Source organism: Podarcis bocagei (genome assembly GCF_964188305.1).
Source record: "Podarcis bocagei genome assembly, chromosome: 1".
Lineage (NCBI taxonomy): Eukaryota > Metazoa > Chordata > Lepidosauria > Squamata > Lacertidae > Podarcis > Podarcis bocagei.
Genome location: NC_138125.1, coordinates 81,778,777 through 81,805,474, shown reverse-complemented (window position 1 = coordinate 81,805,474; position 26,698 = coordinate 81,778,777). Strand labels below are relative to the sequence as shown.

Genomic DNA, 26,698 nt, shown 5'->3' with positions numbered 1-26,698 from the left:
TTTGTCACCAGGCCTTAAAACATTATCCACACCATTTTAATGGACCTGAATTCTAGACACCCCTTTTGTTTCTCCCACTGGTTTTAGGAGTCCCATTCTAGCAGCTGTTCCTTGATTGAGGAAATTGTCCATATTATGATCTCATATACACTAAACATAAACTGTGTGTGTGTGTGTGTGTGTGTGTGTGTGTGTGTGAGAGAGAGAGAGAGAGAGAGAGAGAGAGAGAGAGAGAGAGAGAGTTGGAGAACACACAGAGAGAAAGGAAAGCGTAATAAGGGATTAATGTATGAAAATGGTATTCTTTAAAAAGAACAAAGGGTTTAAGGCTGTGGGTGCCAGTCACAAAATGGCTGCCATGGGGGTGTGGCAGAACATAAAATGGCTCCTATGGGAGAATATAGGACAGACCAAGCTGGTGCAATCAGGAAGTGAGCAGTAAGAGCAAATAGTCCCTCATACATTATGGGTTTTTGAGGGGATATTTACTGATACCTTTTGAGGGTGTCATAGAAGGAACTGGTGGGCATATTGGTTCTCATGGGCATTGTGTTTGTGACCCCTGAGTTAAGTGACAGGCTTCACATAAATGGTGTTTCTTGCTTGGTAGTAGCAACTTTTTCCTCCCTCTTCTGAGCTGTGCATAGTGACCATTTGTATAGATTTTCTTTTGATGTTTTGAACTACCATAGATCTTTTAAACCAGTCCATGGTGCTGTTTTTAAGCATTAAATAATACTACTTTTCTAAGCTTGTGCACTAGCATATTTGCTATGTCATTATAACTTGATGTTGCAATAGTGTAGCTAGCTAGTTAGCGTGTTCTGTGCCAAGCGCTTAAGAGTACAGCATGTCTTAGGAGCAAAAACTGTTCCCCAGCTTTAAAACACATGCACACACACACACACACAAAACCAAGCACACCAATGGTGTTCTGTCTCTGGGGAATGCACAATATTTCCAGTCTTAGGGGTGCATCTCATATGGTATCATCCAAAAAACTGCTAGTGTAAACATGCCCATAGGGGTTAAGACTTGTTTCTTGGTCTGGCTTGAACATCAGTCAAAATAAGGTTTTGTTCATTCAAGTTTAGTGGTAAACCATGTTTTACACTTCTTCTGAGTTAAGTTGTTATCTTCTACAGATTCTTCTAAAATGGATATGGGATACTGCTGTACGTATCTCCTCCCTCACAGCCGCAAAAGCAGTCAGATGGTTCTGAGAAAAAACATTAAACATTGGCTCAGAACAAAATCTGAGCCCACCAAAAACATTCTACTTGCTGGATTTTGGCTCGGGTCTCTCCGGATGACTCTGCAGCTTCTGAAATACAATCACTCAGTAGCATTATGGCTGCGCTGATAGCTGGTCAACTCCCTTCAGCTATCCAGGAATCGTGCCAGGTTACAGCTTTCTAAAAAGAGCCTTTGTTAAGCAACCATTTTAAAAGTGTTTTAATATTTATACAAAATGAAAGGATGCCTGGGAAAGAAGGAGTGGAGAAAGTTAATGGAGAGGGAACAGAAGGAGCTGAAGCTTATTATCTAGCCCCTCTGTGGGATTGTCTTGCATTTCTGTTTGTCAGAAAGGAGAACCAGTGCAGCCAAGCAAGAAGAAAAACCAAGCATTTTGCAGATAAGAAAGTGAGAGGACAGCTCCAAAGCCATTTCCCACACTGTTCTTTGGCACTTGAGTTGTAAACTATGACTATAGGGTCCCTTTTGCAAAGGGCACAGGAAGCAAGTGCCTTTGCTTTGGAGGTTTCCTCTACTAACATTGCCGATGCAAACTTGTTCAGTGCTGATAGCGGTGCTAATGTCCTGGTCTTTCCTTTTCTCTCACCCGCAATATGACCTGTGATCAAGGATTGTGTGTGACACAGCTGGGAGAAGAACATACAGCACCGTGCCGTGATTTGGCTTAGTGTTGTGTCCAAACCTGGGCTCATGGTTTATCTTGCTCCAGACAAACTGTGAGCTGTAGCCAAGGTTTGTTCTATGGTTTGCCATGCTCAGCTCACAGCAGCATGGCAGCAGCAGGACCAGAGAAAAAGCAAAGTGGCCAGTCTTCTCTCTGGGAACCTGCACATTTGGTTATTCAGGCAACCCCAACCTGCGGCCCTCCAGATGCTTTGGCCTACAACTCCCATGATCCCTAGCTAACAGGACCAGTGGTCAGGGATGGTGGGAATTGTAGTCCAAAACATCTGGAGGGCCGAAGGTTGGGGATACCTGCTCTAAGTCATGGTTTGGCTTAGTGTTATGTCCCATCTGGGCCTCTGACAAGTGCAAAGCCAGTACGATTCCCTGCCATTTTCATTTCCCCCTTCTACCTTGCAGTAGCCCTAGGAGGCATGCACCTCTGAACAAGGGCACCTTTAATAATCACCACGCTAATGATTTTTAATCATAATGGATGAATAGATCATCTTTCCAAAATATGTAGCCATTTCCACTTTCTTCCCAAAAAGTGAATGGAGGTGTCATTACCCAGAAGGCACTGTGCCAGATCCCAGTACAGTGTGTTCTGGGATATTATCCAGGAATTCATGCGTAGGTGGAATGTGAACCACCATGCTATTACAATCTGATTAAAAGAGCATCAGAAAACCACCACAAATAAATGGATGACAGGAAAGGGAAGAGCCAAATGCAGTAAGATGGAGGATAACTCATATCTCAGTCTTATGAATTTAAAATGGAAGATGGAAGCCTCTAAATGAGGGTCAAGCAAAGACAAAACAACCTGACATGAGAGAGATAATTGGGGAAGTCAAGATTCCTATAAAAATGAAATAATACTTTACTTGGCTTAGAAAATAGACAACTCAGAGGGCACAAGCTAAAGTTATACAATCATGAATGATGTGAAGAGAATGGAGAGAGAGAAATTGTCCACCTTCTCCCATAATAACAGAACACAAAGTTGCTCAAGGAAATATTTGGTCTAGGATGAAGAAAAAGTACTTATTCATAGAGTGGTTCATTAACTAATGGTGTGAATTACCACAAGTATGGTGATGAGTTCAAGCTTAGCTTACTTTTGATGTTACCCATGATTGCAAACATTCCCATGTTTTGAGGCTGCATCCCTAGTTTAAGTGAATACCAGCTGTTTGGAAACGAACTGAAGGGTATGATTGTTGCCATTTTTTTGTCTAGTGAGTTTGTCAGAGACACCTGGCTGCCCACATTCTGAGGCAGAATGATGGACTGGCTAGGTAGACCTTTGATCTGAACCAGCAAGGTACTTATTATGCCCTTGTGTTCTTTGTGAAAAGCTTTGAGCCTTTGTAGAGGATGAAGGTGTCTTTGGAAGAACTGACAAGCTCAAAGAGTGGAAGCTAGACAGTTGTCTTGTGGAAAACAAGGAGGTTCTGAAATAAAGGACATTTTTGTAACAGTAATTTACGCTCCAGAAAGTGTGGGACACCTCGATGTGTTTGTGAGCTTTTTGCTATGGTTTTGGCAGGCACTACAATGGATGGCCTCTCCGAGCTATATAAGGTTTGGCTGCAGGCAAATCCAAATGACTAGGAACATATGGTGGACAAGAGGGACATTGCAAGGGCAATGAGGGATAGCTTTAAAATTAGGTTCAGGTCAGAGACCCTTGACAAGTTATTGGATAATTGGCTATGCAGTCATGATGCCAACAAGCATTTAAGGGTGATAATAGATAACCAACTGAGTCAACAGTTTCATGCAGTGGAGTGAAATGGAGGCCAGTGTAATTTTAGACTGAATTAACAGAAGCTTTCATATCCAGGAATCTATCAAGCAGTAAATAGCCCTGTGCTACTCAGCATTTATCAATGCTCAAGTTAGTACTAGGATTTAATTTCTGCCAGGCTTCATTCCTAGGATCTGTTTCTAATGACAGGGTTCATCCCTGAGATATACAAAGTTAGGTTGGCCAAAAGTTCCTCTGTGTAACTGCAGAAAACATATCCCACACTTCTGAGTAACTGTAGTGTCCCCAGAAATGAGTTATCGATAGGAATGAAATATAGATCATAGTGAGAGCAAGGTCCTTAAAGAACATTGGTTAGATAAACCAAGGATGCAATCCCAAAAGCACCCAGGAAAGAACAATTTGGTGTATATAATGTCACTTGGCAAAGGCCTGGGTAGGTGAGAAAAAAGATAAGGTAATCCACACACATAATCAACTGTTTCCCAACCAGAATACCTAGGACTAAAGAGGTGACATTGCTTAAGAAGTTAGTACAGGGTTCTGAAGGTAAATAAAATCCTGAGTAAGGCCAGTCCCCGTGTGGTGGAGGATTCATAAGGTCAAAGGTCTGGTGGCTTCCACTTCTCTGAATTCCCTGGGCTGCCATAAGGTATGGAACTGTGTCATAGACAGCCACCATGGTCTTTCTTCACACAGGCTGCATGGTCTAAGATATATATTGCAGGAAGTCATGACAGTGACATTGAATCTCCCAAATATAGATGGAGGATAGTGGTTTCTGGTGGACAAATAGCATAGACATCATGCTATGTCTTGCTTACAAGTTTTCAGCTAGAAAAAGAATGCTGGATTAGGTGGGTTCTTCTTGATGTACCTCTGCTTTTATTTCCAGGAACTACAACTTCTATGTGCAGTGTCCACTACTGTCCTCTTCTGGTCCCATGGAGGAGCCCATGTAGCAAGAAGAGCTCTTAGTTGAGCAACTTGCTCAAACCAGAGCTGGAACTGAAAATTCGAGCCTCTTCCTCTAGTCACCTCTCCTAGGCTTCTCCTGCTAGAGTCCCTTGAAGGCCCACCCCCTGGCCTGAGGACTGGGACTTCTCCTGCATTCTATAGCTTCCTACCTGGCACACACTCTCTTTGCCATTAGACTGGCAAGCTAGTATGAGAGGCACTCAGTTCCATGGGCCCTGGGGAAGATTCCATTTGTGGCTGCATCTCATGTTGTATGAGATGGGCTTCAGTGGTTCCCTGAACCAGCATTGGAGACAGAGTCAGGAACCTGATGTAGCTCCTAGGCCGGTGATGCTATAGTCTCTATTTTTGTGTCCTGGTCACTCTGGAATCATGACACCCAGGGTCAGCCTGTGGCATCTCCCGTTAACAGGATCTCTCATTTCAGGGCTGAGAAGGACCTGTGCCTGGGACCCTGGAGAACTGTTTCCAGTCTGAGGGGACAATATTAGGCTAGAACAACCAACCGTAACAGTATAAACTAGTTTCCAGGATTAACTGGGAAACATAACATGGGAGTAATTGAAGCCAAGACACTTGTTTTGATTAACATAGAAACTGAGGTCTGCCATGGACCCATAATCCAGACCTCTAGAATTTGAAGGGTAAAGTCTGATATTTTCATACATATTGTATTTCTCCTTCCAAGTTTAGTCAACTCCAGCCAGTTGCTGTCCTGCTGCCCCAACTGTTGGACTGTTTGCCAAACAAAGCAATATTGTCCTTGCTAAGTGAGCTCAATGTATTCTTGTCCTGCAGGCGGAAACTCCACCAATGGCCAATGCAGCACTCTGCAGCAGCACTACAGCTCCAGATCCCAGACAAATGGCACAGCCCCCAAAAGCTCTGTAAGTTCAAAAACCCAGCTCTTTCTGCTGCCTATTGATTGCTAATGAACTGCGATTGTGGGTGATGATGACTGTCGTGATGATTACCACCAGCGTTAAAGGAATCTAATTCCCACTTTTGCCCTCCCTGCTTTTGTAAAAGTGGTCCCCATGGTACTATGCAATCTTGCAGCGATTGTTTCAGTAAAATATCCCAGTGACGGTGTCAGAGCCAGCTCTGCCAGCTTTTAAGATTCTGTGCAGAGCAGCATGTCTGTTAACTGAGAGCAGAATGTGGCCTGCCAGTTCACTGAGGATGGTGCCCATCAAGGGCAAATAAATGGGTGGTATGGAAAGATCCCCACTTGACCTTGCAGCTGGGGTATGGCATTTGCAGGACAAACCAAATACTCTGCATTATTTCATTTGATAGAAGAGTCTACAGTATCTCCTTTTGAAAATAAACATTGCACTCCCTTCTTTCCTGCCATTGTAGCTGTACCAACCACCAGCTGGAAAGAAAGGTTACAGCACCGTGAAAACTACTAGCTGGTCCTCTCGCTCAGCAGTGGACCTCAGACCCAACAAGAGAATGGCCTCCATCAGCAATGGCGTTGGGCCAAAGGGCCTGGCTTATAGCCCAAATTACACGCTGTCTCAGTCTGCCGGCACTGCCCCCCGCCCCAGGTCTTTTCACGAGCGGAACTACCGGGGGCATCAGAACTATGACACTATGTCCCTGCGCTCCCTGCGCCTGGCGGATGGGCCAGGCAGTCCTGGGGGTGTGGATGACCACTACAGCATTGTGTCTGAGCAGCTGGATCCACTGGCCCAGGCAGCGCTCTACAAAAACCGGGCAGGTGGCGGCTTCAGCAGATCCTACACCTTTGAAAGGCAGATGAGTGCCGGCTCCAATGCCGGCATGAAGGGGCCCATCGACTGGATGGATGGTGTGGAGGCACCACAGAACAGGCCTGTCATCCGCGCGCCGGCCATGCGCACCTTGCAGCGCTTCCAGAGCAACAACCGCTCCCGCCTTAGCACGGGCACCTATGGCACGGTCCAGGCTTCTCAGGCCGGGAACTCCTATGCAGGAATGATGGAACGCAGTTCCCGTGCCCCCTCTGTGCGCAGCTTGGCTGACTCCAACCACCATTTGCAAGACCTGCGTGCCATTGACATGTACGATGGTCACAACACACTGATGTCTCAGCAGTCCTTCTCTGGAGGGTGAGTGTCCTGTGGTTTACTTGCAGGGTGTGGGGCACTCTGTTCCCAGCGGAGGTGGTCTAAGAAAAGAGGAACAATCAGGGACACAGAGCATAGTGTTCTTCCTCCCTTGGTGATATTTTTTTTATTGAAGTACTTGATCATCACTTGTTTAATGCTGCTCAGTGACTCATATGAATGTTGTCCCTCTCTGGAAGTACGTATGCCTTTACTCTAGCAGCAAAGTACAACTGATGGTGCTTCAAAGAAGATGATAGGACTTCTACTCTTCTTTCCCCCATAATTCCGAAACTTCATGTTAGGGTGCTTTGAATGTAACCTCCTGAAGCCAGTCGTGGGCCAGTCCACCGTCCCTCAGACCATGTGGTGGGCCAGACTATATTTTGAAAAAAATATGAACAAATTCCTATGCCCCACAAATAACCCAGAGATGCATTTTAAATAAAAGGACACATTCTACTCATGTAAAAACACGCTGATTTCCGGACTGTCCGTGGGCCAGATTGAGAAGGCGATTGAGACGCATCCGTCCTTAGGTTGCCTACCCCTGGCCAAGGCGATGTGACAGCCTCTGTCAATCCACTTGTTTATGGCTAGTAGGGTGTTGACTTACAGTGAGAGGGGGAAAGTATTTGATCCCCTGCTAAGTTTGCCTGTTTGCCCTCTGACCAGTCCATAATTTTAATGGTAGGTTTTTTGTAGCTGTGAGAGACAGAATAACAACAGGGGGGGGGACCCAGAAACCCATTCTGTAATTCCCTTGGTGGGTGTGGGGTGGAATACTATACTTAGCTTTCTGTTTTCAGCATATCCATTGTGGAAGCACAGAACCTGGAATCCATTCTGGTATCTTTCATTCTGAGACTCTCCAGTCTCATAATTTTGAAGAACAAAGCATTCTTCTAGCCATTGCAGTTAGGAAGAAAGGCACAGAACTGCGAGAACCAAATAGTAAGGGTTCAGAAAACAGAGTAAGCCTGACCAAAGGTTGCAGTTGTTACTCAGTGTGCTTTTCTGCTGTGCTGGACTCTCCTGTCCTTCATGCCTGTTTGCAGTCTTCTCCTTTGCCATCTAATTCTCAATTCCAAACCCCTCTATCCCTCCCTCTTTTTTACAAAATACTTTTGGTTTTGCAAAAATGAAAAGAAAAGAAAAACCCTTTGTATACCTCCAATCTGCAAACATGATAAAATAAAGATATTAAGATTTGCTTAATATACATTTGGATATATATATATTTAAGCACAGTATTCAGGGGACATTTATTAGAGCTCTATGTGAATGAGGTGAAGATGGGAAAATGCACACTATCCCCTCTAACTAGGCCTTGGTTTTCAGGTTTGATGACATTGATCTCCCTTCTGCGGTGAAATACCTGATGGCCAGTGACCCCAACCTACAGGTGCTTGGAGCTGCCTACATCCAGCACAAATGCTATAGCGACAATGATGCCAAGAAACAGGTGAGGCAGCAGAGGCATATCCCAAGGTGATACTGGGAACGTGGCATGCCAAGGGCCTGAGCTTGTTTCCCAGGGGGACCAGTGTGGACTGCAGGTTTAGTCACTGATACATCTCATTGAAAAGCCTGCAACAGCACTCATTCTGGTGCATTGGGCTCTTGCCTTGTGGGGATGAGTAAGTTATCTGGAATGAGAACAGAGCAGGCAGCCTTAGGTGGCATGGCATACTGAAAAGTTCCACGCAGAGACCTGCTTTCTTGTTCCTCTCTGACAAGTGTACCACTCTTTCTGCCCCTGTCTCTCTGCCTCAACAGGCTCGCAGCCTCCAAGCCGTGCCCAAACTAGTGAAGCTCTTCAACAACTCCAACCATGAGGTGCAGCGCCATGCCACTGGAGCCATGCGCAACCTCATCTATGACAATGCTGAAAACAAGCTGGCCCTGGTGGAAGAAAACGGGATCTATGAGCTGATGCGCACTTTATGCGAGCAAGATGATGAGTTGCGCAAGAATGTCACAGGTGAGAGAAGTTTGCATCGGGCAAGTTATGATGAGGCAAGCTCTCCAGTGCTTAGAGCTGCGCATTATATTTGCCACAGAGCTGCTGCCCCAAATAGTCTCCCCATGAGTAGCCCCTGCCCTACTGTCACTCCTAGGAGTGCTTGCTGCAGCTTGGATTCTGCCTGCCTGTACTCCATGGGTTTGGCTACCACTGTTAGGAGAGCAGAAACATTATGGCCCTGATCCTTGTGGTAGTGGTCAGATATTCCAGCAGGAGGGAGACCACATGTCTTGGGGAAACTATTTTTGGTGGCATCCCCAAGCAAGTGGACTATAGAACCGGGCTCTTAACTCCTGTGTCCAAAAAGGTCGGCATTACTAACACATGCAACTGACTATGAACCAGGGCCAAAAACTGCAAGAACATGGAAATACTGTGAACTGCCCTGAGACAATACAATACAATACAATACAATACAATACAATACAATACAATACAATACAATACAATACAATACAAATTTTCCAGCTCTCCTGGAGGTGCCAGGAATTGAACCTGGGACCTTCTGCATGCAAAGTAAGGGCTTGCCTACATTTGAGCAGTATTTTGCTGTTAATAAATCCACACCCCACCCCGCCTTCAAATAAGACTAGATTAGCCCACACCTGCATGTATTTGAATTTGTATATGAAGAACAACTTTGGTCTTTTTCCATGCACCTTAATTGCATTTGGCCCATGAATCACCTTGCCTGCACCTGCATCATCTTTTGCACTGCACACGATACATTCGCATCCAGAGCTTTTTTCTCTATGCTGCTCCTCTCCCTTTTGTCCCAGGTCCCCTTCAGAACTAGCCACTCTCCTCCCCCCACCGCCACCCCCTGCAACTCAGCTCAAATTTTCCAGGTGTCTCATTTCTCAATTCACAAAAAGCTTGAAGGCACACTAATCTGTGAACAGAAGAAATCAGCAGGACACTAGCAACTCCCAGTTTATTGAAATACTCTCTGAGCTCATATTGGCACCCGTGCCCATTCACAAAGAGAACTGGGATAAGCACCAGCAAATCCTCATAGAGGAAAACATAAAACCTGGCAGAATCCAGAGCGCTTCGTGGGCTGGGGGAGGGAGTTCCAAATCCTCAGATTACGCACTCTAGTTGCTCTGTATGTCATGGTGTGCAAAGGAAGGTGATAAATATAGGTGGTAGGGAGGGCCAGGGTGTGGGTTGGGACCTGACTCCAGCCTGTCTGCAACTGTCTTTTGCGCTGGGAGAGAGCAAGGGCACTGAATATAGAGGTCCAGCCAACAGGAGAGATTACATTTGCTTCTCTTACAAAAGGGCCTTCCTAATCCTGCCCAACAGGCTCTGATTGTCTAATCTAATACCAGGCTAATGGGAAAGTTAGGTCTAGGAGCTATGATGCAATGAGCTTTAACGCTTATTACAAGCATGGTGGAGTCTGTGAAAGTGGCTTTAGCTGAATACAATCAGAGGATGGAAAGAGTAATCCCCAGATATCACAGCCCAGGGCATACCTCGTTCTGTGCATGAGATTAGCCTTTTGCTGCTGGTATATATGGATTGGGGGTGGGGAGGAGACAAGACAACTGCATTCTTGCCTGCCTGTTTGTGTGTGTGTGTGTGTGTGTGTGTGTGTGTGCGCACACACACACACATGCTGATCTCCCACTTTTTGCAACCCACATGGCAAAATTTATAATATGTTTTGTGGGCATGTTTCCTTACCTTTCCTGCATACAGGGTATCCTACTGAGACATGTCATAGGCAAATCAGTAATCTAAAAACATTTAAAGCAAACATAGCACTGATGCATTTATTGATTTGTTGTTCCACTTGTCCCAGTCGGACAGGGTGAATTGCTGTGCTGTGCAAGGCTCACTTTCTAAATCAGACAAACTTGTCCACTTTGCTAGCTTTTATGTAATAGTTCCCTTCCCTATAATCCAAATCCTTCATCATCACCAGTGCACAATCTCAGTCTGGATAAATCCCATCCAAATCTGCACCATGCCTTTAGTTTTCTCCTGAAGCTGGTTAAAACACTCCTTTTATCATGCCTGCCACTCACTCTTTTATGGGAATTTCCTCCCTCATCTTCTTTATCTATTACTTACCTAGCCCTTTCATACTAAAATCTGTATACAGATTTCTTCCTCCAGAACTGCAACATCTTTTCCCCTGGTTTATGTCTTAGTGCTCCCCATCCAATCCCAACATGAGGTGTATACCGTTAGCTTTGTTTCATATGTGAATGAATATTGGCTCTTGGAAGCACTCTTGTGGGCTGAACTCTCATTCCTACTCTGCTTCCACAGCAATGCAAACTCTGTGAGAACCAAGCTCTCACTTATCCTGATTTATCTCGTTTCTCCATTAAATAGAGCTTCCCCAGTAAAATTTTGATTTCTCCCCATTGCCTATTGTGTTACTCTGTTTCTCAAAATGACTATGCATTTTTTTCTCTGGGGCATATTTTAATAGCAGTGTGTGTGTGTGTGTGTGTGTGTGTGTGTGTGTGTGTGTGTGTGTGTGTGTTTTCTGCTTCCTTGAAAATTGTATCCAGAATATCTGTTGATCCTACTAACATAGTGGAACCAGGGGTCCATGCACACCAGCACTGACACTTTTCTTGCCCTGCCCCTTATCTCAGCAGCACCTTAATGTGCTGGGAGCCTGGTGGCTGCTCTGATTCAGCCCTTTACAGTCCTTCTGCCAGTGTTGGCATAGAGTAACCCTACTCACCTGTGAATTCAAGGGGGGAGCTCATGGTTACATTTGCCATTCAGCTTACCCAATCGGAGCAGTGGCTGATGAGCCCATGTCAGAGCTAGGGGAAGAGGGAGCCCAGTGGTTGCAGCCCAAGGAACTAAGTGATGGTGGGTATTGGGGGGCTGGTTTGTGCTGGGGGGCACTGAGGGCAGATGGCCCAGCACTCCCCTCCAAAAGATGGTGCTGGGCCTGGCTGAGGATCTGGTCTGTTTGTTGATGTAGAGCGTCCCAGTAGAGGTAAAGAAAAAAGAGCAAGCTGGTCTGGACAAAGCTGAGCAAGTCAAACATTATCCTGTCAGTACTGCAGGAAAGATCTCAGGTTTGAGGAACTGCAACAGGGAAGAGGTTAGATGAGTTCCTGGAAGAACACGATTGACACATGGCAGAGCCTGCAGGGCTGTCTTGCTCTAACAAGTTCGTGTGACTCAACCATTCTTGTCTTTGTAGTAAAGCATCCCAGTAATGTTGACAGTCTTACAGGGCTTGGATCCATACAAGTTTCTACATGGCGTCTGTTTGCATCTTTCTCTTGCTGTCATTTCTTGGAGGAGTTGCTGGGGCTGCTGTTTGGTCTCATCCTGTCACTCAGGCTGATTTGCGTGGTTAGCAGATAACAGAGATAACAGCTCAACATTCTAATATTTTCATCTATGGCGGCCCCACTGAAATTAGCAGTTATCTTACACACACACACATGTTAATATTTGTACTGGGATGGAACCTTCAAATGATCCATTTGCCACAAGGAATCAACACTTCAAGCACCCGTTCCAAAATAATTAGGTATACCCTTGGAAACCATATGAATAGAAGGAAGTGCCACCACAAGGAGATCAGAATATGTCCCCCTTTTTGAATGGTGCATTTTTGTTCATTTTGAAATTTCTGTAGTTGTGGATTTGAGCTCTGAAAATGTGCTGGAGCAAATAGATCTACTCTTTTTTTAAAAAAAAAACCCCCACCCATCATTTTATATATTTAAACAACCACAGCATCATGTGGTACATCATTTTCACAATACTAATGTAGATAGAAAATTTTCTTAGTTTCATTTGATAAGTAGGAAAGTAACGTCTTCTTACTTATTCCAGGATATCAGTCCAAAGAGTTTCGTGTTTGTATATTGGAATCCTGAGGCCACCTTGCCCATTGAACAAAAGCATACAACTGAGTGGCAAATATAGCTATTCTTTTGAAATTGCTTCTTGCAAAATTTGCAGAGCAGATACTTGGATTTTCAGTGCTTTGTTATTTTATCCCTTTGGAACTGGTTAATTGCTTTGCAGGGTTTATAAGAAGGTTTTGAACATGGTTGATTGATATTTGCTTTTTTACATTGATTTTCCAATTCACTTCAACTGTACTTTAAATAGCATAGTGTGGGAGGCTGCTTCCTAGCTACTCTTAATGTTTAAAGGGATAGCTGTCTGGAGATGTCATGACCAACTTCAAGGAAACACCCTATACAGTGGTACCTCGGGTTAAGTACTTAATTCGTTCCGGAGGTCCGTTCTTAACCTGAAATTGTTGTTAACCTGAGGTACCACTTTAGCTAATGGGGCCTCCTGCTGCTGCCGCGCCGCCGAAGCATGATTTCTGTTCGCATCCTGAAGCAAAGTACTATTTCTGGGTTAGTGGAGTATGTAACCTGAAGCGTATGTAACCTGAAGTGTATGTAACCTGAGGTACCACTGTACATAGAACCCCAAATCAAATGAAGTATGATGAGTTCCAGTAAAACCATTCAGCAGATAGCAAGCCATGTGCTATTCATAGGAAAGGAACATATAGCAAGCTGCCTTATATCAAGTCAGAACACTGGTCTGTATAGCTCAGTTTTGTCTTCACTGACTGGCAGCAGCTCCCAAGGGTTTCATATGGGGGAGATTTCCAGCCCTACCTGGAGATGCTGGGGATTGAACCCTGGGACCTTTCTGCATGCAAAGCAGATGCTCTGCCACTGAGCTACAGTTCTTCCCTTTATGAAGAACTGAAGAAAATAAGGGCCTGCCTGGGGCTTGAGGTACCTTGTTTCACAGCCCTGTTCAGAGAATAGGTGTGCTGGGTGACCTTGAGAAAGTTGCCCTGTGCCAAGCTGGTGATAAGGGGAAGCCACTGTGGCAGATTGCCATGTTTCCACATGACAAGTACAGTGGTACCTCGGGTTACATATGCTTCAGGTTACATACGCTTCAGGTTACAGACTCCACTAACCCAGAAATAGTGCTTCAGGTTAAGAACTTTGCTTCAGGATGAGAACAGAAATTGTGCTCCGGTGGCACGGCGGCAGCAGGAGGCCCCATTAGCTAAAGTGGTGCTTCAGATTAAGAACAGTTTCAGGTTAAGAACAGACCTCCGGAACGAATTAAGTACTTAAGCCAAGGTACCAATGTATTTGTGGGAATGCTTTGAAACACCTTTTAGGTCTGGGTTGTCCTAGGAAATAGCAGGCCAAGTCAAGGGATGTCAGGGCCTTCATAGGACTGATCTCTGCAACCTGCTGTTTTGCTGGCACACGTCAGGAAATGTTCCTGTAAACTGGGCCTCAGTTGCTTATCTGTGAATCTAAAGTATGAGTGGCCTAACGTGCAGGTTTATCCTGACGACAAGTGTGTAAAGACTGTGAAGCATTTTGCACAGTGATGATGATTTAATAGGACATGGGAGCCACCTAGGCATGAAAAAAACACACTACTTCCTGCTTAGTTCCTCAGGAAGCTGTGAGTTTCCCCATCTTGTGGAGCAGTGGTTTCTGTAGTGAAGTTTCCTTACACATGCTTGTCTCATTGCTCTGCAGGAATCCTCTGGAATCTGTCTTCCAGCGATAACCTCAAGGACCGCCTGGCCCGTGACACCCTGGAGAAGCTCACAGACCTGGTCTTGATTCCCCTGTCTGGGACAGGCAATGCTGCTCTTATCCAGCAAAATGCCTCAGAGGCAGAAATCTTCTACAATGCTACTGGCTTCCTCAGGTATTTCTCCTTACTAAAGGAAAGACATATTCCATGGCTATTGGATCCTTATAAGACCAACTTGGGAAAGCTATGCATGATGTGGCAATATTTCAATATCCTTGGTGAAGCAATATTAAAGAAACAGAGGCAGCGCTGCTTTTACACTGTAAAAGCTTCCATGGCAGGTCAAAGTGGTCCATAGTGTAAGCTGGCACCAATGTTGTCATTCGCACTCTGCCCTTCTCTTAGTACATTGCTGCTGACTAAGATGGCATGAACAATCAATTGGTGCACCATCCAGGACAGAAGCAAGGGGTTGGGAGGGGACTGTTAAACAATGCACTTCAGTTAAGCAATGTTTAACTGTTAAACAATGCACACAATGAAACGGCACTTTTGATTTTTAAAGCCAAGAACGTCACACTTATTAGCGGTGTCTATGAATAGCTTATGGGGCTCTGTCGTGGATTGTAAAATGGGCCAGTTTGACTGACAGTGCAGCCCTGTCCATTTCTCTTTGCATGGATCTCATTTGGCTGCCCCTGACAGTGAGACTCAAAGTGCAGTCCTAACTATGTTTACTCAGAGACAATTTCTATTGAATTCAACAGGCCTTGCTCTCAGGTAAGTAGGGTTAGGTCTGCAGTCTACTTTTGGGGTTCCATTGTCAAGATCATGTTCTTTCTCTGCCTTATATATATGCAGCTGCCAGGTCAAGCAGAATAATTTACCCGAGAGATGCTGCTTCCCTCTGATATGTACCTGGCAGAATCTCCTGCTTTCTGTATTTAGTATATTAATTAGTTTGACCTTTTAAGATGTGATGGCAGGTCTCAGGTGACAGGAATATTATTCCTTGTGATGACATGCTTTTGTGTTTCCCTTCTAGGAATCTTAGCTCTGCCAGCCAGCAAACTCGTCAGAAAATGCGTGAATGCCATGGGCTGGTAGACTCCATGGTCAATTACATTAATAGCTCACTAGAAGTAGGGAAGTCAGAGGACAAGGTGAGTCCTCCCCTTGTTAGCTGGTTGCCTTGTAATGTGCTGCGGCTGTGGCTGAACCATTATCTACACAAGGCCAAGAGATCTTTATTCCAAGGCCAAGTTCTCTGTGGTTATTCTTGTACATGTAAACAATTGTGATGTGGAATGATTTCTCCCTAAATCATTGAGGGCCATCTTCTTAAGCCGAGGTTGTAGTTTCATTCTTCTGTACCAAGCTGGGTGATGCTTTTGTTCCTTACATCCACCAGATCTGTTCTTGTCAGGTGGTGGCAGAGAAGCAGCAGACTTCTAGATCCCGGCTCATGTTCTAGTCAAGAGTAATTCTGTTTTGGAAATTACTCTGTTTTTAAAGAGAGCATGCAGAAGGCATCTGTTTCTTAAGCCATCTTAATCATAATACAGGAAGGGCAAAACATACATCAATTATCTATGGATGCTGCTGGCTTTCAGAGTATTATTCTCTGGTATGACTGCCTCATGCATGTTTTCTCTGAGAGAGCCAAGAGTAGGTTGATAGTCTGCCTCAAGTAGGAGACCTCCCCGTAAGTCGGTGGGGAGAACCTTTGCCCCCTCCCCCCATATATTACTGTATAACAGCTGTCATCATCACTGGCCCACTGGCCTTGCTTGCTAGGGCTGGTGGGAGTTGTAGTTCAGCAACTTCTGGAGGACCCAAGGTTCTCCACCCTCGCCATAAGTCAAAACTTCCTTTGTTACTTTTCCTGACCTGAGCTTTTCAGACAGGCTTTGGGAAGCTGTCCAAAGACACGGCAAGCCACTTCACACATTACACGTAGACAAAGCAAGGTCTGCCAACAAGTGTACACTCAGATTGGTGCTACAGCCAATCACAAGGCGTGTGTGTGTGTCTGTGTTAAATGTGTTTTTTACACTTTTCAGTTTAGACATACATATGGAATTTTTGGTGTACACCCAAAAATGGAAAGTGTAAAGCAACCCTTATTCATGTAGTGTAGTGAACAGAGCATCAGACTAGGGCTCGAATGTCCTTGGTTCAGATCTGCCCTTAGCAATGAAACTCGCAGGATGATCTTCAGCCAAGCACTGATACTTGGCTAACCTACATCACAGAAGACCATGTATGCTATAATGAGCGCCTTGGAGGAAGGGCAACATAAAATACAAGAAAGAATAAAAGTCGTATTAGCTTGTAAGTGGTCAGATAAGAGTATATTGAATTCATCCATTAAAATTTGGGGTATCTGCAGCAAACAAGTCAGCTAAAATGTGATTTGTGGGTTTAAAAAGACTTGAATTTGACTGTTTCTATACATCTAAGTAAAATAATCTAAGTTTTCTGTAGACCGTGAAATAATGCATTTTTCTGTGCCTGGGCTGCACTGGTTCAATACAATCAAATATGCTTGGTTGCTCCTTGGGTCAGAGCTGCCTGGGAATCTCCATTCCTAGCCTTTCTCATTCTTGGCAGAAGTGGAGTGCAGATGTCTCCAAGCACAGATGTAGCCCATATCCCTTATCCTGACTCCAAAGCCAGGGAGGAGTCTTCTTGTAAGCTGCTTCCAGTAAAAAACTGGAAAGGCAAAATATAAATTATGTGTGTGTGTATGCATAATATTTTACATTTGGGGCTTCTCCAAATTTTTGCCTGAGGCAGCTGACGAGAAGAATCAAACACAAACAAAAATACATAAAATACTGAAATCTACACAGAACAGCATCTTATAATACAATCCACAGCAACCACTTAAAAACATAATTCCTTAAGGGCTTGCCAAAAGAAAGAAAAATAAATACTTTGCATTGGAAAATTTCCTGTAAATGGTTTGTTTAAAAGCACCCCCCGCTTTTGTTGTCCCTACAGAGTGTAGAGAATGCCGTCTGTGTACTGCGCAACCTCTCCTACCGTCTCTATGATGAGATGCCTCCTTCTGCACTCCAGAGACTGGAAGGCCAAAGGAGGGGCGAGGGGCCAAACATGACTAGCGAGCTGGTTGGATGCTTCAGCCCACAGGGCAGGAGAGCTCGAGAGGTGAGAGGGCAAATGGTGTTATTATGGGGGATAGAAAGAAGGGCCTGGCAGCAAATGTTGCGTAAGGTAAGGAATTGCTGCATTGTATTTTTAATATTCGGTTGGGAGCTGCTCAGAGTGGCTGAGGAAACCCAGCCAGATGGGCGGGGTATAAATAATAAATTGTTATTGTTATTATGTTAAAAGATGGTGAAGTGAGCCTATGAAGGGGTCTGTGCATCTGAAGTCTGCATAGCTTAATTTGTGCCGGGGCTCTGCCCAAACATGTGTTTTTATTGTTGGCGCTCATCCCCCATCCTCAGAATATGAAGTAAGAGTTTGTTAAAGTATCCCTGAAAATGTGAAGACATTTTGCTTGGTTCTGAGTAACTACAATGAAACCCCCAATTTCTGAGATGAGTGGGAAGAACTTTCAGATCAGTGGTTGTTGCCTTGATCCTCATCATGCCTGTTGCTTGATCTAAGCACTAGAATAGAAATTGCTTTTCAGGGTGTGAGGGTGACATCCCCAAGGAGATCCAGAGCGTTATCAGTGGAGGTGTAAGCTCCTCCCAGTATTTTCACATTGAATGCTGGGAATTAATGATACAGTGAAGTGAACACATGAGAAGCAATTAAGAAGCGAGTAAGATCCCAAAAGAGATTGAAGTGGATTTAAGGCATGAGAAGCTTTGTCCATAGAAATCGATGACAGCCATGATGGAAACAGTGCATTAGCTGAGGTCTGGGCGAGGTATGAAGGGGGTGATATGGTAGAAAACGGTTCTCTAGACCCCCATAGAATGGTCATTGAACATTCTCTCTCTTTCCCTCCCAAGCTCCACATGAACTCAGACATTGTGACTTTCACAGAGGTCTCTAAGGATCCCAAAGGGATGGAGTGGCTGTGGAACCCTCAAATTATAGGAGTGTACAACAGGCTGCTACAGAGATGTGAGCTAAACAAGCACACCACGGAGGCAGCCTCTGGGGCTCTTCAGAACATCACAGCAGGAGACCGGAGGGTAAGGTTAACAGCTTGAAACATCCCACCAAGAGTCTTGTTGGGTACACTGGGATAAAATGGTGTGAAATTAAGCAGGGTGAATGCGGCTCACAATGTGTTCTCAGTCTATCACTTAGAGGGTTGTTTTTTTAAGATTGCAAACATGAAGAGAAGGTGCCTGTGAAGGAACTTCCCTTGCAGGCTGTGCCTGCCTTACCTTCCTTAGAACTGAACAGGCACTGCAGTGAGAATTCACCCTCCATGTCACAGATGATGAGAAGAAAGGCATTCATAGGTGGCTTGTGCAAAATTTGAAAAGAGATGACAAGGCCTCCCTTACCTGCTTGAATCCAAACATGGCTAGGACAGAAAAGACTAAGAACCAATAGATCATACAGCACTGGGAGTAGATGAAGGGGAAGGCCAGACGGACTTCTCTGTTTGCAGTGTCCCAATACTTGTTGTAGATATATAGGTCAATAGTTCTTAACCTGTTTTGGCCCACAGACCCTTTTGAGGATTTGATGAAAGCTATAGACTTCCTTCCCAGAAAAATGCACATAAACACACACACATGCACACGTTTGTTGCAATGGAGGGTTCCCCCCCTCCCTTTGTTCACAGACTTCCTGAAGCCCATCCATGGACCTTTGGTTAAGAATCCCTAATGTAGGCCAGTGAAAATATTTAAATAGTTTTGGAAGTGTACTTTGAAGGAAAGGAATAGCCAAATATCAGCGCCAGTTCTGTCATTTGTCATAACCAGCTCTCCCCAATTCACAGTTGGGAAGAAAGCTTCCTGTTCTCTTTCCCCCTTACCCCTGAAGAATAACCTGATGCTTTCTGTGCTGTAGCACTAAATTGCTGTGCAAACCTCCCATGGAGTCATCTTAAAAACAAGGGTTTTTGATAAACAATGTTACAGCAATAAGCAGAGGGGATGTGGGAATCTCTCTCCCCACATCTGCAACTTGAGCTCAGATGCTTTATTGACTTGGCTGACAACTCATCCTCTTGCTGGCTCCCGTTTCATTGTAGTGGGCTGGTGTCCTCAGCAGAGTGGCTTTGGAACAAGAGAGGATCCTGAACCCAGTACTGGACAGAGTCCGCACAGCTGACCATCACCAACTTCGTTCACTGACGGGACTTATTCGGAATCTCTCCCGGAATGCGCGCAATAAGGATGAGATGTGTGAGTGTCATTCCAATTGGAAAATATAGCAAAGGTCACCATCCCAGGACCTGGAAGAAAGCTGGGAGGCACTGTCCTCCATGCAGAATGACCTTGCCTACTCCATCCACACAGTGTTTCTGGGGCGTGTCCCATTCCTTGGGGCTTCACCTGTAGTCACCTGCATCACTGATCAGTTTTGTTTTTGATTTGCAGCAACCAAGGTGGTGAGTCATTTGATCGAGAAGCTTCCAGGCAGCTCTGGAGAGAAGTGGCCTCCAACAGACGTGGTTGTCAACATTATTGCTGTGCTGAACAACTTGGTTGTGGAAAGCCCTGTTGCTGCACGTGACATTGTCTACTTCGATGGCCTGCGGAAGCTATTCTACATCAAGAAGAAAAGGGACAGGTGGGGAAGACCTGGGGATTCCTCCTCCAATTCCATATGCTGAAACCACCAGTTGAATTCCAAGAACTCCATATTCAGTCACATTTTAGGCCATCTGGCTGATTTATACCAATTGCAAGGGTGTGAAATTAGACCACCTACTGCTAAACAGTATGTCCTCCTGTCTAAATTTCTATTAAGGGGAGTGTTTGTGGATTTGCAAAGCTGTGAGTCTGTTCCTACAGACCATGCCCATTTGTTAAGACAGACCCATTTTCTTCCAGAAGTGTAAAGGTAAACGTAAAGGGACCCCTGACCATTAGGTCCAGTTGTGACCGACTCAGAAATGTAGCCCAAGCCTATTGGATGTATCACTGAATTTAGTAGGGCTTAGTCATAAGTACGTGGGAGGAATTCATCTGAGTTGTCCCCCCTCTCTTCCTCTATGCCCTTAAATTTGTTCTGGAAGATGGGGGGAGCTCCCCAGAACAGGTTCAGGGGGGCACAAGGGGGGGGGAGAGTAGCTAAATCCCACTGCACAAGCAGACCTTGTTCCTTGTGTCCATACCCCACTTAGCGTTATGTGGAATTCCTCACTATGTGTCTAAGGCTTGCTACCTTAATTCTCAGTGGTTCACTAATAGACATGATGTAACCTAGTATAAAATCCACCAATAGTTTATGAAGGAAGAGAGTCTGTGTCTTAAAGTGCACTTGCAATGTGTTGTGTCTGTCTTTATTCTCCAGCTCAGACAGTGAGAAGTCGTCGAGAGCTGCTTCCAGCCTCCTGACCAACATGTGGCAGTACAGCAAGCTTCATCGGGACTATAAGACGGTATGTTCCTTCCTCCCAATTGCTCTCTCTCCACTCCTCAGTGAGCTTACAGGGGAAGAACTGACTTCCTGCCCAGTCTAGAGGGGGAAGTATGGTTGCTCCTTCAAGTCCTGCAGTGTGAAAGCTTGCACTCCTGGACATACATATCACAAGAGAAATTACTTCATAGGGTGCCTGTGCTGCAATGTGCATGAGTAGATTTCTGATTCTAGAAGAGGGAGAAGAGGTATCTTCTAGATATGAGCAGCTACAAAGGCCAGCACGCCTGTATTAGTAGTTTTCTGGAAGAATGAATTTCAGTAAGTATAGTTTGTCATGGAGGCATAAGAAAACCTATACCTGCTCTACGCCCCTATTTTGAACCACTATTAACAGTATGGGAGCCCACCCTATACCCTTTTGCATCTAACATTCACAAGGGATGCTTAGTGGGGACCTGCTGTGCTTTGGGTTTAGCCCTATAGTACTGAATAGGAAAGTGACAGAGATGTGCTGTTTGTCCAGCTGCCATTTTGGCCTTAGCTGAGGATATTGCCCCACATAGATCAATAACCTATAGTTTTAGTCCAGGAATCATGGCACTTATCTAAGGTGTCGGGAATGTGTGTCCTCCAAGGGCTTGGTAAGTGCCACTTGTTTTTAGGGCTCCCCCTTATTTTAAATGTTTGAACATTTTAGCACACTAATAGAACACATCACCCTTACTTCCCATGGTGGGGGGCTTCCATTTCAGCCATCAGGTACAAACTTCTCTTATGAGGAAGGGGCACCCCCTGCTGCAGGTCATTCTCTTCTGCAGTATCACAGATATGAATTCTAGATTTGCAGTTCTTTTGAGAATCTGTGCCATCTTGGGTCTTATATCAATAGGGCACTGGGTGGGTGGAATGATGTGCCCTTGTGATATTTTTCTTCTTCTGTGTTTTACAGAAGGGCTATCGAAAAGAAGACTTTGTTGGCCTGTAAAGAAAAGGGAATGCAGAAATGGACTGTCCAGCCCTAACTCTTCATGAAATTTGTACGTGAATCACCATCATGGACTGTGGCGCCGCTGCATGAAGCTTGCCCTCTGCAGCTTCCCTCCTTTTTATAGATCTCAGGCCAATTTGGCTGGTGTGCCTTATTTTTTAATTATTCATTAGTGTTTCTTTTTCAAGCCTGCTGGAAACTCATCATCTTCTGCTGGCCATCTTATCTCCATAAAAACAAATCTTAACTGTAAAGACGTGAGTCAGCATCCAGGCAAATTCTCAGGACTCTCCTTCTCCTTCACATCTTGTACTGGATGCCCTTGGATCCCCCGTCATTATTTGAAATTCACAAACACTCATGTCATAGCAGGACCTCCAGTCTTGGGAAGGATGCTGAGGGGCCTTCCTTCTCCCTCCTAAAAGTTGCTGTTTGTAGGTCACTCCCCACCATCTTCTCTGAACCCCTAAAATGATGGGCTTCCTTTTCACTTTTAACGTGGCATGGATCAATTTTAATGAGAACTATAAGCTCTACACATATGACACCAGAAAACCACTTGTTTCTGGTGGTATTGAACCTGTTAATGGAATTTTGAGGGATAAATGCAATGTTTAAAGTTAGCACTGGCCAAAAAGTAGGGCAAGAATGCTTTGGCATATAGTTTTATGGTGGAATTGGGTGGCGGATCCTTTCATTTTAATTAGTTTGTATGGTCAATAGCAGGAATCCTGAAGACAGGATTTTCTGAAGCTACACACACTGTATATGTGTACCGTTTCTGTTTGGGTGATAGCGCTGGTAAAGTAAGAGGTGGGTGGGATTATGCAAAAAGGGTGCTGGCTGGCTTAGAACCTGCTGGGGGAAAAGAGGTCCTTGGGCTGGTCTCTGGCCAGCTTTGCTGTGGTTTGTGCAAAATGTTACTTTGGCTCTATGCTGGCAGGAATGCCTTGGTGGCTATAAAGTGCCAGGTACTGGCCCACTGAACTGTATTTGATTATAGGGTAAAACCAACAGCCTTGATTTAAAGTGCCAGGACCCTGTCAAATGAGCCAACAATGGCTGGGATAGAATATGTTAAGGCACAAGATGACCGGATTAAAGTTTTAGTAAAATTAAGCTGTCTTTTGTGTGCCAGTATTCTATATGAAGCAGGTTACATAACAACTAATTCACAGTAGCTTTCACTCAGGGGTACATCCTTCCTGCAGTCAAATGGCAGATTACTGGAATGTCCTATCAGAATGTTGGCTAAAGGGGAAGTTACTACAGAGGCTGTGATGGCAGACAAACATTGGTTATGGCTGTCATCTGGTACCTGTTTAGGCCAATGGGGAAGCTGGAGGCTGTAGGATCTAGTACTAGTCCCACTACATGCTATGCCCACCAATCTGACAGGCTTTTTTCACTGCCTAGCTGAAAGCCATTGATTGAGAAGGTTTCTCTTATTGGAGTAGTTGTGCTGTTAACTGCACTACCTTTCACATAAACCAGCAGCAGCTCTCGATAGCTGTCATTATCAAAGTGAGTCATGCAAATACTATGGGTGGTATTCAACTAATTTTTACTCAAGAGTAGACCTATTAAAATACTTGGCCTAATTTAGCCATGTTCATTTACTTTAAGAGACAAGCTGCTGTTGGAATGGCAGCTGATTTCAGTATTTGGGAGGAAAGTAACTACCCCAGCATCATCTCTCTGACGTTCTTGCTGTAATTGTTAAAATTTGTACCCGGCGTAGATATGAGACCAGACTCTGCTCAGCCACAACGGGATGCCAAGATGGACTCGAGGGGCAATAAGAGGGAATAAGTTTCTCCTGTACATACTGTATAAATGCTTTTGTTTTTACTCAGTATAGTGGATAGGCTATTATCTTGTAAAATTGCTGCTTTTAACAACTCATTAACTTTGACAGCATTATGTATGCTTCCTTGGAAATCACAACTGTGCAACTGAAAAGCTGAAGTCACCTTAAGAAAGTGAATTAAGCAGCTGGCATTTTGTTTTAGTAAAATAGCTACCTTTGCACGGTGCATAGTGATGCACCACTCATCAGTTCCTCCAACATCTGACACTCTTCCTATTTTCAGAGGTGATCATCTGTATATAAACATTGAGGAAACAGCTCCCCTAATTTCCAAGTAAGGATGGATGTTATTGTAGAACTATCCCTTTGGAACACGTACACTCAAGCATAGAAGTAGAGCTGTTATCTCTTAACAACTGTATGGGAGAGGGGAGGAGCCAAAAGTATCAACAAATGCACATAGCTCAGCAAGTTAAGCAGGTAATTAAAACTTGCTAATTTGCCAGTCTGCTGCTTCTACTAATGTTGTTCGCCAAAGACCTGCCTCTGCTCTCCACAAAGAGGCACAATCATCCCTATTTTGTTTGTCAAATGAGAAGCCTGGATGCAGGATTGAAAACCTTAGCCATGAACACAAGGAGAAAAGTGGGAAGACAAGTCATTTTGTGAAGATGGCCACAGCCTTTGGCCCATTTGCTGGTAAAATACACCTGGTTAAAGTTTAAATTGTAATGAACATGGCAAGTAATAACTATACCCTCGGATTATCTCTTAGGAACTAAATGAGCTCTTAGGCTCTTCTCTAACTTCTGAAATAGAAATATATAATATTGAAATATTTTTGTTTGTTTTATGAGAACCTGAAGCACTGAAAGATAGGCATGTTAAATGCTACATCAAAGAACATGTGGGTGAAAGGACTAGGTCTTCTTCAGTGCTTCTGCTAGAGAAAAATATACCACAACTGGCAAGACAGCTTACTGACCCATCAGGTGATCAGCCTCAGTGGTGCAGTATAGAAGGAATTCCATCCAGTACAGCGTTTCTCACCCCTGTATGACAGACATTTTGCACCTGCAAAAATTCTGTTTCCTGTACAACTATTAAGAACCTGGTCTTCCTCTGAATCTGACAATCTTTTGCACACTTTTGAGCATGCTCAGTGCATGCTCTAATTCTGAGCAGACTCACTGATGTTGCTAAATAAAGGCTTTGACCATTTATTGCTGTTACTTTTTCTTGTTATGCTATATTCTACATGTGTCAGTGGCATGTATACTTTGAGTTTACCACTCGGCTTACCATTCTGTCTCCGGAGAACTCTGGGAACTGTGATTCCATGAACTGGAGAAAGGCTCTAGAACAGAATCCTCAACACCATCGCCAAAATACAATTCCCAGGATTCTTTGAGGGAAGGCACAACTGTAATGAATATCTATCACGGAGAGAATATGTAACACCTTGAAAAACTGAAAATGCCCAGAGGATTACCTGTATCCACATAGAAAATGGCAGCTGGCATGCTCAAAGAACTACAAAAGACTTATGATACAGGACTTTTTTGCATTCAGAAACCATGTTGACTATTCCTCAAAAAGGCTTGTCTTCAGTAGCTGTAACAATTCTCTATTTAACATCCTTTTCATGATTTTACTGGAAGATATCTTTTAAAAGGGCTTCCCTACACACACACACACACACACACACACACACACACACACGGACTGGCTATCCTTTAGTTAGCCCAGTTATAGTGATAGATTGCATATTTTTATTATTTAATGCATCTTGGGTGCATTTCAACTGTATATGAGGGATTGTTAATTTTAGCCCTCATACCTTACGCCGCATGAACTAAAAAAGTAGTTTAGTTCAATGCAAAGGATTATACTTTTCTAGAATTTCTCTCTCCCCCTCTTTAGCAATCTTACCACTCCATAGTTGTCTACAGATACAACTGCCTCATTGGCTGGTTTCCTGCTTCTTATGTATTTAAGTTTTAGATTTTTAAAATGTTCTTAGGAAAATGCTCTTCAAATTCTTTTGACACTTGCTTTGTTGTCAACTTATAACTATAAAAACACTATGAAATAGTGCCGCCTCTTTGCCAGCTTTCACATTGGTAACTAATGCTTTTAACAGCATTAAGTTATCTAATGCATTATTATTATTATTAGGCAACGTACACCAAAATCCCCAGCCCTCAAAAATACCATTTTATTTTATTTTTTGCATGCAAACAAAATATCATGCTTCTGGCACTAAATTGGGACTAGCACAAATATAGCAAAATGAAAAAACCTTTAAAAACTAACCTCAGAAAAGCCCTTAAAAATGAAAGCAGTATTTCAGACGTATGCTGATTAGAGTGTAACTGAAGAGGTTTCCTCTCCTGCTAGCTAATGATTTTGAAAGGAATAAGGCTGCCTCCTGTCTCCTAGTTACTATCCCATTAAATATGACTAGTGCGTATGCCTTTCTTCCGTGACCAAACACGTTCATGAATACATCTAATGCCTTCAGTAGATAATGCTTATGAGCCTTCAACCTATGCGGGGCAGTCCTGTTCATCTGTGTAACTTAGGAGCCATGCAAACAAAGTGTTATCAGCAGCCTTATGGTGCATTGCATTTCTTTTCTCAGGACACAACTACCACTTTCACTGTGACCTAAAGAGCTGAACTGGAAGCAAGAGGAGTCCCCATGCAGACGTTCACTAAGCTAGACCTCTTTGTGGCTGGAGGAAAGCGAGGGGCAACAGTCATTAGCACATTCAGAGGAATTGTATCCAGATAAAGTGATATTTCCAGTTTGGCCTCAAGATTAAGCACCAATGGACTAGACAGTGCTAGTGTTCATGGTTGGGAAGAAATTTTGGTGCGTATAAAGACCATGAGAATGTCAATTCAATTTTCATTGTTTTTAGCTGCTGGACCAAGTTAGTAGTGCCCATTTAGTCCTGACACAACTCAACCCTGATATGCAGAAGCTCCAGTTTTTCCCCAAGTCAAGGCTTAACCCTTTAGATGCCAGTTAACG

General features: G+C 44.1%; 1 protein-coding gene across 2 annotated transcripts in view; it reads left to right on the top strand.

Moving 5' to 3' along the window:
* Window positions 1-24,879, top strand: part of PKP3 (plakophilin 3) — a 72,205-nt gene extending 47,326 nt beyond the window's left edge. For both annotated transcript variants that reach the window (XM_081212271.1, XM_081212270.1), the window contains 12 exons: window positions 5,471-5,559; window positions 6,035-6,768; window positions 8,107-8,230; window positions 8,545-8,749; window positions 14,326-14,500; window positions 15,372-15,489; window positions 17,333-17,500; window positions 18,319-18,504; window positions 19,524-19,677; window positions 19,873-20,065; window positions 20,792-20,879; window positions 21,810-24,879. In XM_081212271.1, coding sequence (XP_081068397.1) covers window positions 5,471-5,559; window positions 6,035-6,768; window positions 8,107-8,230; window positions 8,545-8,749; window positions 14,326-14,500; window positions 15,372-15,489; window positions 17,333-17,500; window positions 18,319-18,504; window positions 19,524-19,677; window positions 19,873-20,065; window positions 20,792-20,879; window positions 21,810-21,845 — 2,270 coding nt within the window. In that variant the 3' untranslated portion in view covers window positions 21,846-24,879. The remainder of the gene's footprint in view (window positions 1-5,470; window positions 5,560-6,034; window positions 6,769-8,106; window positions 8,231-8,544; window positions 8,750-14,325; window positions 14,501-15,371; window positions 15,490-17,332; window positions 17,501-18,318; window positions 18,505-19,523; window positions 19,678-19,872; window positions 20,066-20,791; window positions 20,880-21,809) is intronic.
* The last annotated feature ends 1,819 nt before the right edge of the window (window positions 24,880-26,698 follow it).